We start from the raw sequence: 12,466 nt of genomic DNA, 5'->3' as shown, positions 1-12,466 counted from the left end.
CGGTGCACCGCAGCCTGCGGGCCTTCCCCGCGGCCCTGCTCGGTGCCGGTGCGGCGGGAGCGGCCCGCGACCCCTCGCCGCGGAGGGGGCGGCGGCGGCGAGCGGCTGCGGAGGGGGAACGGGCAGCGCCGTGTCAACCGGGCCCCCCCCTTGCCGCCATCTTGGGGCCCCCCCTCCGCGGCGCCCGTGGGGGCCCCGCCCACCTTCTCCCACGCTATTGGCCCAGGCGGGGCCGAGAGCACCCCGCGGTAGACCCGCAAAGCCTCGCGTTGCTATTGGTGGTGGGGCTGGGATGGGCGGCGGCGATAGCCAATAGCCGCGTGGCGCTGCCTGCGCGCTCTCTCGCTCTGCGCCGCCCTAGTCCCTCTCTCCTTGGGGACTCTTTTCGCGCCCCGGGGCGGTGGGCTCGCCTGGCAGGGCCAGGTGCTGAGGGCCGCCGTGCCTTCCCCACGCCCCCGGGGGTGGCTTTATTTCTGTCCAGGTCCCTGCTATGTCTTGACCCAGATCGCTGGCTGCTACTGGGGGTCCCTGCAGGGACTATGTGGCTCTTGCTGCACAGGGGAGCTCCTGAGAGGAGCTCCCGGCTGGCATCTGTCACAGCTCATGGCGTGCCACGGTCCCCTCAGAGCGCTGCTGAGGCCGGGCACAGCTCATGATGTGCCACGGTCCCCTCAGAGCGCTGCTGAGGCCGGGCACAGCTCATGACGTGCCATGGTCCCCTCAGAGCGCTGCTGAGGCCGGGCACAGCTCATGACGTGCCATGGTCCCCTCAGAGCGCTGCTGAGGCCGGGCACAGCTCATGACGTGCCATGGTCCCCTCAGAGCGCTGCTGAGGCCGGGCACAGCTCATGACGTGCCATGGTCCCCTCAGAGCGCTGCTGAGGCTGAGCACAGCTCATGACGTGCCATGGTCCCCTCAGAGCGCTGCTGAGGCTGAGCACAGCTCATGATGTGCCACGGTCCCCTCAGAGCGCTGCTGAGGCCGGGCACAGCTCATGGCACACACCACCTCTTGCTGAGCCCAGGCTTTACCTTAAACTTCCTCCGCAGCCCGACATGACGCCTCGACCCTCCCGCTCCAGAGGGAGGTCCTCTCCCATGGCTTGGGGCATCCCCCGTCAGCTCGGCTTGGTTACAGGAGTGCCAGGGGGTCGGTAAGGGTCTCCGCATCGATCTCTGCATCGCAGGGACAGGCAGCTCGGAGCACAGACGCGCTTCATTGTAGGTGTCATCGCAGGCGTGAGGAGTGTAAACCCTCGTCGGGCACACGAGGGGAATATGGGCCCATGGCAAGCACAGATGCGGTGGGAACGTGGAGGGACATCGGTGAGGGCAGCAGTTTTGTTGGTTGGCAGAACAAAGGTGGAAAGGGGGCTGTGACTGTTCCAGGCTGTTTCTTTCCTCTGGCATCCATTGCTTTTATTTTATGGATGCGTTTCTTAAATAGCTCCGTAGGCATCTGTTCCTCGCTGTGCAGGAATGGGATTTAAATCCCAGCAAACAGCAACAGGTGGCTGCGAGCGTGGGACAGGGACGTGAGGGTACGTCTCCAGACCTTGTGGTTGATGTTCCAAAGCTTGGTAACATCAAACCCCAGCCTGTTTGGGGCTGTATGAGCTGAAGCCACTGCCAATAATCACGGCGCTCCGGTGGAACAAGAACCACATTGTTCCCATCTGCTGCTGCCCACCAAGGTCCAGGTGACCTCCTCCTTGCTGCATATCACTGAAGTTCTTCATCGCTGAGCGACGTAGCTCTTCACTGGGATCCCCAAGCCATGCTGGAAGGGGCCAGGAAACTCCCCCAGCAGCCTTGAGCTCCAGCCTTGTGTCCTCTGCAGGTCAGCAAAGAAACCTGGTGCTGGAAGGAAAATCTTTGGTTGTTCAGCGTGGGAAGGCTGGAAAGAAGGACTGCCATGGGAGGGAGGGGTGGGAAGGAGACTGAGGTCTTTGGTGGTGTAGAGGGTGCCTCTGACCCTTGGAAATGGCCAGCGCAGCATTGCATGGGTGTAAATAAAATGTTTAGCCTGCCCCTTAGAGGATCTGCTTCTGCTGTTTTTTTTGGGTTGCGTGCATAATAGGGGCCTCTATTGTCATGTTGTTCAATATGTGGATCTCTCAGGTTTTTTTCAGTGGCACTTTTGATCCCTTTGTAGTGAATTTAAGTCTCCTGATGTCGAGCTTGGTTTTTTAGTCGCCTTGTGCAGCCCCCCAGGCATCTCTGGCCCACAGACATGAAAGCTGCTGCTCAGGAGAATTGAACCACTCCGGAGCAAACTCCTGGGGTAGAATTAAGTTCATCCCCAGTGGCTTTGTGCATTGTAGCCACGTTGTTTGCTCATTTGTGCTCTCTAGGAACCTCACCCCCTGCTCCTGGCGCAATACCCAGCGGAACTGGATGATGGGAGGTTTTTGGAAAGCCTTGAGCAGGCTGTGGTGACGGCGAGAGGGTGACTGACTGAACTTTCTGCTTTCACATCAGCAACCTTTGTCCATGGTGGGACAAAGAATCAGCATGGGCTGAAATAGCAGTTAACCCCACTGAAGTCAAGTCTTTTTAGCGTTACAGCATGCGTGGGTGCTGTTTGCAGAGGGATTCTTTGTTATCCGTGGCTGGGAGGTGTTTTCAAGTGTGCCAAGAAGATAAAAACATTCCTAGATTGCCGCTTAGAACTTTCTGTTGTTGCAGACAAGGTTGCAATGTTCAGCTCAGTGTGTCCCAGTTCATTTCATCGGTGCTTTCAAGGTATTTTGGAGGTGGGTAGCTGTGTCTCTCCTAATAACCAGGTGCATGTCTTATCCCAGGCACTCAGCTCTTGCTGGCAGCAATTTCCACGCCGTTTTTAGATGCTTCTACATAGCGCTAAGTAATTGTGTGTTTTACAGATGGGTTGTTTTATGGCAGTCGATTGCTGCAATGGAAAACCCACTTTGGGTAATTTCTTTAGACAATATACTGATTGTTTCAGCACCATTTTTCAACAGGTAAAGTAACCCTTCCTTCAGGTGCTTGTTTTGCTGCAGATGGCTCGTCCCTCAGCACTCCCAGCAGTTGGCTAGTGCTTCATTTTTCCTGAACACAATACTAATTATGTGTGGTCAGCTCATGCTAATTACTTTATTCTCCAATATCTTTTTGCTCATATATCTTTTTGCCTCCGGTTTCTTCATTGCTCGTACCTGCCTGAGTTGTAAGAGAGCTGCTTGCCAGCAAGATTTTCTAGGTTTTTCATTTGATGATCAAATTGCTTTTATACCCTTATTTTAAAATCCTTTTTTCCTGCTGATTGAAGCCCTTGGGGCTCAGCTGGGACAAGTGGAGCTGGGTGTCTGCAGTCTGCTGATCAAGTGGCTGATGAGAGTTTTAAGGCAAAGGTCCTGAAATTTGTGGTACCTATATTTGCAGGTGGAAATTGTCATCTCTTATTTTGCATCTGAAATTAAACTGTGCCTGCAGGCTCCATCGATGTGGGTGTGTGTACTGAAAGTGGTACCTGTAGCTTCTTTCTGTGGATGCAAAAGAGAGTTTGGAAACTTTTCTTAAAGCCTGTTTTGTTTCTTAGGACACGTGTGTCACGGCTTAATCTCGTGGTTCACAGAACTGGTACTTTTTTCAGGAAAAAGTGTTGCTCCTGGAATCGTTACTTCTTTCTGGAATAAGCGTGGGGCTTCTTGTAGGTCCTGGTCCTGCGAGGTGCTGATTGCTTTGACTCACATGATTGAGGGTTTCTGAGCCATGTCCTTCACAGAGCAGAAATAATGCAATGGCTAAGTACAAATTATGGGTTTGTACTATGTTTTCTTGTCTGCGGGTCCCACAGAAAGGGGCTGGAAGTGTGGTTTGCTCTAAATAAGGGTGAGTTGCTGCTTCAGGCCTCTGTGTAGCAACAGATAAGCTCTGGGCTGGCTTATCTTCTCGGGGAGATTTTACATTTGCTTTTCTTTGTCTCCTCTCCAGCGTGTTTCAGCCTCAGCCCATTTCTTCCCATAACTCATGTTCCCATCCCGACACTGCCCTTCTCGCTTGTATTACTCACTTGGCTTCCTCTCTGCTTTCCCTCTTCGCTGCCTCCCTCCTTCACCCTCAGATCGCCTGGCTCCTGCCGCCATGTCTCCATCCTCCCCCAGGTCATCTCTCCGGCTCCAGGCTTCTTCTCCGCTCCCCCTTGACAGGCACCTCCTTAATGCCAGGAGCTGACTCTCAAATAATTATCTGGGTTGCTGATTAGCAGTTTGCGAGGGCAGAGCTGGCTTGGGTTTTTTGTTAAGGCTGGAGCAAATACCATTGCACAGTTCCTGGTGCGGTCTAGGAGCTGTCTTGCAGCTTTCCTGCTCAATCCCCTGTGGATCCTCCGTGCAGAACCAGCTCAGGTCTGTGAACGTGGGTTGTGGCTCCAGAGGGACTAACGCTGAGCCAGAGCTATCGAGTCTGTCTGGATCCGTGCTGCTTGTTCCTGTGCTCATTCCCTTTCACTTCCTCATGGATCCCACCAAAGAGCAGAAGGGATGCACATCTAGCTGCGTTGCTCTGTTCATCCTCTGGTTCTGTTTGGGCTTTTGTGACCCATTTTGCGTGTTGGGAAGGACACAGTCCATCCAGTGCACTGTCTGGAGAGGGCTGTAAGGAACAGCTACATCTGTGAGAGAAGGGAAAGCAAAGCTGGAGGGTGATTTTTCACTATGGGACCTTCTGCATCCACAGTGTGGGAAAGGAAGAATGGTGGCAGCCCTGAGGTGGGAAACTTGGAGGAGCAAGCAGTCTCCTGGACTGAGGGAGCACTGCTAGTTTTCTCATATGGAGCTCAGCAACAAAAGAAAATTGGGAACTGCTTTCATAGGACAGGAACAGTGCTTTCCTTTCCACCTGGAAAACATCCAGCACATTTTGTGTGCTATTGGGGATATAAAAGAAAAGCCACAGAGGCAAAAGAACAGAGGAGAACTCCTTGGGTGGTGTGGACTTAGTATGTGAACGGTGCAAGCAGATGTGTTAAGTACTGTTTGAATTTCAGAGGATCTGAACGGTTTGCTGAGCTGAACGCACAGCAGAGTGTTGGGATGCTATGCTGTAAAATTAATTTGAGCTCTTCTCATCTGGCGCTATGGGGGTCTGTACATGTCCTGACATGTAGATGGAGATGGTTGGAGGGTGCTGTGCGTTGCTCTGACACACATTACAAGAAGTGGTTGATATATCCATTACCTGCTTGTATCTAAGGCGGTGTAAAGTGTCAGCAAGCCTGAAACTGCTGGAGTCTCTAGTAGAAATGTTGCTTTGTTGAAACACCGAGTGAGTTTTTGAATCTGTGCTGCTCCTTGCTTGTCTCCTGGGCTTATGCTATCCTCTGTCCTGTTTTGGTACAGGGTCTCTGAACTGCAGCGATGAGGAAGCCTCGGAGGAGGTCCCGGCAGAACTTGGAGGGGAGGCGCTCTCCCTCGCCCTACAGCCTCAAGTGCTCACCGACTCGGGAGACACTGACTTATGCTCAGGCCCAGCGGATCGTGGAGGTAGACATCGATGGGCGGCTTCATCGCATCAGCATCTACGATCCCTTAAAAATCATCACGGAGGACGAGCTGACAGCCCAGGACATCACAGAGTGCAACAGCAACAAGGAAAACAGCGAGCAGCCCCTTTTCCCTTCCAAATCTAAGAAAACACCTTCCAAAGGCAAGAAGAAGGAGTCCTGCTCCAAACATGCACCAGGGACATCTTTACACTTACCCCAGCCCAACTTCCGTGTGGTGGACTCCTTCAGCCAGCCAGACGCCCCTCCTCTCCCTGCTGCCTACTACCGGTACATTGAAAAGCCTCCCGAGGACCTTGATGTAGAGGTGGAGTATGACATGGATGAGGAGGATCTGGCGTGGCTGGACATGATCAACGAGAAGAGAAGGGACGATGGTTATGGGACAGTTTCCCCAGACACTTTTGAGCTGCTGGTGGATCGGTTGGAAAAGGAGTCGTACCTTGAGAGCCGCAACAATGGGGCTCAGCAGTCCCTCGTCGATGAGGACGCCTTCTGCTGCGTCTGCATGGACGATGAGTGTCACAACAGCAACGTCATCCTGTTCTGTGATATCTGCAATCTGGCCGTGCACCAGGAGTGTTATGGCGTGCCCTATATCCCCGAGGGGCAGTGGCTTTGCCGCTGCTGCTTACAGTCCCCTTCTCGCCCTGTGGATTGTGTCCTTTGCCCAAACAAAGGTGGAGCCTTCAAGCAGACTAGCGATGGCCGCTGGGCTCACGTGGTTTGTGCCATCTGGATCCCCGAGGTCTGCTTTGCAAACACTGTGTTCCTGGAGCCCATTGAAGGGATAAATAACATCCCCCCGGCTCGGTGGAAGCTCACATGCTGTATCTGCAAGCAGAAGGGCATGGGAGCTGCCATCCAGTGCCACAAGATGAACTGTTACACTGCCTTCCACGTCACCTGTGCCCAGCGGGCTGGTCTCTTCATGAAGATCGAACCCATGAGGGAGACCAGCATCAACGGCACGACGTTCACCGTGCGCAAGACTGCCTATTGTGAGAGTCATTCCCCGCCTGGGATGGTGAAAAAAGGGTCTTCAGCTGCTAGCGGCGGGGGGCAGGAGGACACTGTGAAGGAGCAGGGAGAGGAGGAAGCCGATTCTGGCCCTCCCAAAGGGTCTCTGAAAAAGAACCGAGTGAAATTGAAGCAGAAGATCAAAAAGAAGCCTGGTGGTGTGACCAACGGGCATTCGTCTGTGCCCATGGTGACCGTTGCACAAATCCCCTCTTACAGGTGAGTGTTGCAAGTTTGGGGAAGGAGCTGGACAGCTGGAGCTGGACAGGGTCTTTTCTGAGGACTCGGTCCCTCTTGGGGGACCCTTCCAAGGTCCTCCCTTGGAAACACTGAATCTTCAGTCAAGACCTAGCAATAACTGTGTTCAGAGTCATTCCTGACCAGTGTTCTTCCGTGGGAGTGTCGCTGGTGCATGGTGGTTCCCTGCTTTGCCGAGCAGCCACCCCAAACTGTTGTGTAACGCAGAACCCATGGTGGTCCCTAACCCCTAACAGCAAACACCCACCGAGCACCTGAATTCAGACAGATGGCTGTGAAGGTGTTTTTCAAATACTTCAGGCATTGCAGGTTGGCAGACAGATAGGGGTCATCCCAGTATTACATATTTTTTTTAATCTCCTCATTTCATAGTTTCTTAATTCCTCCTTTTATTACGCAGCATGTCAAACCTGTCCATATTGCAAGCAGCTTTGAATTTGGCTGGGTTGGTTTTTTTTTCTCCCAGCTCTCTCTCATGCAGAACTAGGTAGTGCTGAATTTTTGTTCGGTGCCTTAGGAAGTGTAATGGTGCGTCGCTGGTATTTTAACAGATAAAGCTCTGGAGAACTGCTGATAAGGCACTGCATATAATCTAATGAATGGTTCGAAAAGGTTGGAATAGGTGAGATATTATTCTTGGACTCCTGCCAAGTTAGTTTCCCGGGCTCCAGCTTACTAACACCAGGCTTAATTGACCCCCAGGAAAGTTCTTGACACTGAAAGTAGTTTTGAAATTAAGGCTTGGAGGCAAGTAGGCGATTGCGTACTTTGACCGTGCTGTGCCAAGTGCTTGGTGAGAACCTCCAGCTGAGCTGCTACTAACGTAGGGATATATTGGGAAAATTAGGCACGTGTGACTTCACGGTGGGGAGATCCCACATTGTACCAGTTGCATGTGTAGTTCAGAGGGTGCATTGACACGACACTGCAGAGCTTCGTCGGGAAACCTGATGGTATCACAGGGTCCGCAGAGTCACGATTGCTTTGCGGTTGGCTCCCTGACACCTCTTTGCTTCCTTCAGGTTGAACAAAATCTGCAGTGGCCTCCCCCTCCAGAGGAAGAACCAGTTCATGCAGAGGCTCCACAACTACTGGCTGCTGAAGCGGCAGGCGAGGAACGGGGTGCCGCTGATCCGGCGCCTGCACTCGCACCTCCAGTCCCAGAGGACCGCGGAGCAGGTACTGGTCCCCAGCTGAACCTGTGTGGGAGGATGGAGAGCTTGTATTCCAGGGGGAGATGCGCTTGATGCATGGCTGGGAAGGGGAATGAGGGTGGAAGGACCAGAGGGTGACCAGATTTAAGTCTCTTTTGGTCTCCTCTTGGTACGCTCATGCGTGAAGAGCTGCGTTAGCATATCAGTGGGATATCCCTTGTGCTAGAATTGCTGTGGATGAAGCAGCTGGTAAGAGTTTTTCCCCTGAGTCAGGAGACCCAAAATTGTGCAAGGGTGTGATGGGCCCTTGGTGCACTGATCTCTTAGATGCATCATAAACCCACGTTCCTCACGAGTGATTAAAGATCCCCTCCCCAACAGAATGGGTGTTAGCTCCAGAGTCCTGGCCATCTTCCAGTTTGGGTCATTCTCCCTGCAGCTTCAATTTCTGACCCTCCCATGCAGATTCATATGGAAGTTTAGACATAATCACCAGCTCTGGACTCCTTTGCTTCCTCCTCTGAGCTGGCATCCAGAGTCACTCGATCTCGATGCTGTTAAACAGTACTGCTTTTGGCACGAGAAGTAGTTGGTGAAGCAATCAAGCAGTCGGACTCTACCCTCCAACATAGCCTGTCAGCAGGTGGTGTGCGTGCACGTATATTTTTAATGTAGTTGGAGGAATTTATAGGCTTTCGGTTTGTGTGAAGACTGCTCTGGGTGATTAATAAAAAAAATACTTCCCGCTCATCGGTCTGGAGCTTGGGGAAGCACAGCATTTCCTTCACGTACTAAGTTGGCATTTACCAGAAGTAAGTTCTTGAAAACCAATGTCCTATCAATATAAACCATCAAGATCTTGTGAAGCAATTGTCCTCTCTTGGCAATCATGCAAAAGTGTGTACACTTCAGGTATATCCTCCAAACCGTGTAAAAAGCTACAGATTTAGGAGAGGAAGGATGATTGCATTGCGAAGCCACTGAACTGTGCCTTGAAAGGTGTGAGCTCATCTCCCCGCAGTGGCTGCTCCTCTGTTTTGGTAAATCTCTTTCCGTGACACTCTTATTGGTTACAAAGAGGGTAACAACAGCGCTTTTCTCCCATGCTTTCGCTCGCCTTGCCTTTATACTGCAAATGCTTTGGGCCGCCTCTTCAATGCACAGCAGCCAACAGAAAAATTTCCAGGCTCTGTAATGAACTTGGATATAAAAGCAGGGAGGGAGTGAAGGAGCATGCACTGAGGTGTGTTCCCAGGGTGTAGCTACAGCACAATTTAGTCCTAACTTCACAAATAACGTGAAATCCTGAAAGGCTGGTGTTGTGTTTGTGAGACAGCTAAGTGCTGAGGAAGGAGGGGAAGTAGCCTGAGCAAGAGACAAGTAGACAGGAGGAAGATTATCAGAGCTATTTGCCAGAGACGCTGAGACGGGGGGGGAAGCCACTCGTGTGTTTCATCTCACCCCACTGCTGTGTCTTACAGAAGGAGCAGGATGAGAAGACCAGTGCCGTGAAGGAAGAGCTGAAGTACTGGCAGAAACTGCGGCATGACTTGGAGCGGGCACGGCTGCTCATCGAGCTGATCCGTAAGAGGGAAAAACTCAAACGGGAGCAGGTAGGGAGTTCTGGCTTTGAGTTGCTGCACTTGGCTTCGGTCCCGTGCAAGCTCTCTGTGCTGCAGGAGGCAGAAGCAGTTTTTCTTGAGTTTTGTCGCCTTTCCATAGAGTCTGACTGTTGGATGGACTCTCCTTTCATTACTCAGAACCAGGATTGGGCTGCAGGGTGCTGGGAAGATGTATTTGCATAACTGGTAGCAAAACTGATTCCTGCCCTGCAGCACCCCTTCTGTTTCTGGGCATGGACTGGGTGTTTTGCAGAGTAGAAATTAGATCTCCTTTAATGATTATTTCAGGAGTTTGATAACACCTACTCCAAAAAGACATCTAAATAGGAGTTCTGCTCTTCATTTCTAAAGCTGAAAATTCCTGGTTTTCCCTCTAAGTACTTTTTTTTAGAAGAAAAAGCTTTACGATGGAGACCATTTACTAAATTTTCCAATTTCCATTTTGATCTGTGTGCAGTTCTCCAAAGTTGCACCAGCTGAGGTTGCTTCCCCTGCTTGCTAGCTTTGTCTCTTGAGGGTCTTTGCGTGCTGTACCTGGTTTGTCACTGCAGCCACAACTGTGCTGTCTGGCATGAGTATCTTCAAGGCCAGCTTCATGAAAGACTCGCCCTGCATAGAGTGAGCAGGTACATGTGGCCTCAGGCATTCCCTGGGTGTTCTCAGGCTGGCTGCAGGAAGCCAGGCAGAGGGAAAGCGGCATCCTCTGTGATCGCAGCTCCTCTGTGCAAGCTGGTTTTTTGTGGCCAGAAACTGCCCACAGCTTTTCTGGAGTCCTTTTGATGCCAGCACTGGTTCATTTGCTGCGTTGTCCTTGATTTACAGCAGTTGCTCAGACCTGCTTGCTGTGTGGACATATTTTAGATAGGAGGATAAAAAAAAAAATCACTCTTGGGCTTTGTTTGCTTTTGGTATCTTGATATATCCCTATCACAGTTGGCTAAATCCATAAAAGCTTGTTAAAACAATGATGTGCTTTATGAAAGGATAAGATATCACGGAAGAGTGTATCTAGTTGGAGCTCTATCCTAGTCCAGCTTTTAGGTGAGTGGAGAAGGATGCTCTAGAGTCCTGAATCCTTGTTCGGCTTCTTTCCCGTTTTGTGGGGGAGAGAGTGGTCTTTATATCCATCTTCATTCATTGTCTTATTGATGCTGTCTTGTATTTGATGTGCTAAGCAACAGTTTGCTTTATGTAAACAGACTTGCTTTCCTTTCCTACTGACGTGGTTGCTTTAATGACATAATGAGGGATTATAAGATCAAAGACATTGAAACGTTAAAGGAGAAATAAATACTTCTATTCTGTTTCCAGTCTCCTTTGAATAGAGTTTCATGTGAGAGATCAAACCAGTGCTACAACTTGTTTGCTTGAAATCAGTGTTAGAGACTTCATAAAGGATGTAAGAAACCGTATGAGGAATTTGCAGACATCTAACCACTGTTGTTTGGCTTCTGCCTTGAAGTGTGAGAGCTTATATCTTAAACTTTGTTTATGCTCTCTAGCCTAATTATGGGTGTTGTTCATGTAAACGCCTACATGCTTTTAACTTTTATATAGTGTTGCTAATTGGCATAATAATATCTTGAGGGAGGGAGTCCTACAGGATAATTTACCGGGCATGAATAGCTTCTTCCTGTTTTCATTTTCGGTTGTATTATCTTTTAATTTTCTGTGGTTTCCTCTTGGTTTGGCTTTATGAGATGGGATAAACAGGAGTTCCCCTTACGAGAGGACTGGACTGTGCAGTTAGACTCTGCAAAGTGCTGTCTCACGTGCATCCTGCACATGGAGGGGACAAGGTGTTTCCCAGAAATTCTTCGGCAATGAGTCTACCAGGCTAGTGCTGTGATGACCTGAGATTTCCACCACTGAGTAGAGCTTGGGTGATGATTTGGGAGAAACCGGAGGGAGACGCCACTCCTATGTCCTGTCCTCGATAACTGTGCTCATTTGTGTATTCCCGTTCCCAGGTCAAGGTTCAGCAGGCTGCTCTGGAGCTACAGCTGACCCCTTTCAACGTACTTCTGCGCACAACACTGGACCTGCTGCAGGAGAAGGATGCTGCCCAGATCTTCGCAGAGCCTGTTAACCTGAACGAGGCAAGTCTCTTTCCTAGAGGTGTCTTAACGGGTTGTAGATGAGCTATCGCTGGGCAGAAGCTCATGTGCTGTCATAATCCTGGAAGCACAAACCACCTTGTCCCAAGCTGCTGGTGGAATGTCTCAAAGAGGACTCCCAATGTGGGTATCCTTCCGGGCCAAAAAAGGGTATTGTTTTCTGGAAGCTTCAGCACGTCTCAGACAAGTAATGTTTTGCAGAGCCAGGATGTGTCTGCCTTGACTGGGTGACACAAAAATGACCCGCTGGCGCTGCCCCTTGCTGGTGGAAAGGGCATTAAGAGTGCTTATGATGGATACGCTCTAGTTGGCTAGTAAATGGTTTTTGTAATTGTACAGGTTTTATATGTTTAGGTTCCAGATTACCTGGAATTCATTTCCAACCCAATGGATTTTTCCACCATGAGGCGGAAGCTGGAGTCCCACCTGTACCGAACATTGGATGAGTTTGAGGAAGACTTTAACCTTATAGTTACCAACTGCATGAGGTATAATGCTAAAGACACGATTTTCCACCGAGCAGCTGTCCGGCTCAGAGACCTCGGAGGAGCGATATTGCGTCATGCACGGCGGCAGGCTGAAAACATCGGCTTTGACACTGATGTGGGGATTCACCTGCCTGAGTCGCCCAAAACCGAGGACTTTTACCGCTTTTCTTGGGAGGATGGTGAGTCTTTATTATTAACCTTTTTTTTTTTTACAGGCAGGTCGTAACTGTGTTCTTTGTTCTGAGCATGTCACTCAGCCTGCATGGAAATCACAACCATT

At 50.7% G+C, this 12,466-nt stretch overlaps 1 protein-coding gene across 5 annotated transcripts in view; it reads left to right on the top strand.

Annotated features, from left to right (window-relative positions):
- The window catches only part of BRPF3 (bromodomain and PHD finger containing 3), a 29,943-nt gene that overhangs the window by 755 nt on the left and 16,722 nt on the right, over positions 1-12,466 (top strand). For 2 of the 5 annotated variants that reach the window (XM_056361991.1, XM_056361987.1), the window contains exons 2-6: positions 5,364-6,766; positions 7,828-7,984; positions 9,441-9,572; positions 11,552-11,680; positions 12,053-12,365. In XM_056361991.1, coding sequence (XP_056217966.1) covers positions 5,382-6,766; positions 7,828-7,984; positions 9,441-9,572; positions 11,552-11,680; positions 12,053-12,365 — 2,116 coding nt within the window. In that variant the 5' untranslated portion in view covers positions 5,364-5,381. Of the gene's footprint in view, positions 1-2,047; positions 2,757-3,464; positions 3,856-3,908; positions 4,371-5,363; positions 6,767-7,827; positions 7,985-9,440; positions 9,573-11,551; positions 11,681-12,052; positions 12,366-12,466 lie in introns of those variants that run through there. The other 3 variants (XM_056361988.1, XM_056361990.1, XM_056361989.1) reach the window with 3 other exon arrangements.

Source organism: Falco biarmicus, chromosome 16, assembly GCF_023638135.1.
Source record: "Falco biarmicus isolate bFalBia1 chromosome 16, bFalBia1.pri, whole genome shotgun sequence".
In the NCBI taxonomy this organism is placed as follows: Eukaryota; Metazoa; Chordata; class Aves; order Falconiformes; family Falconidae; genus Falco; species Falco biarmicus.
The sequence above is the reverse complement of the archived record's forward strand: the minus strand, read 5'-3'. Positions and strand labels throughout refer to the sequence as shown.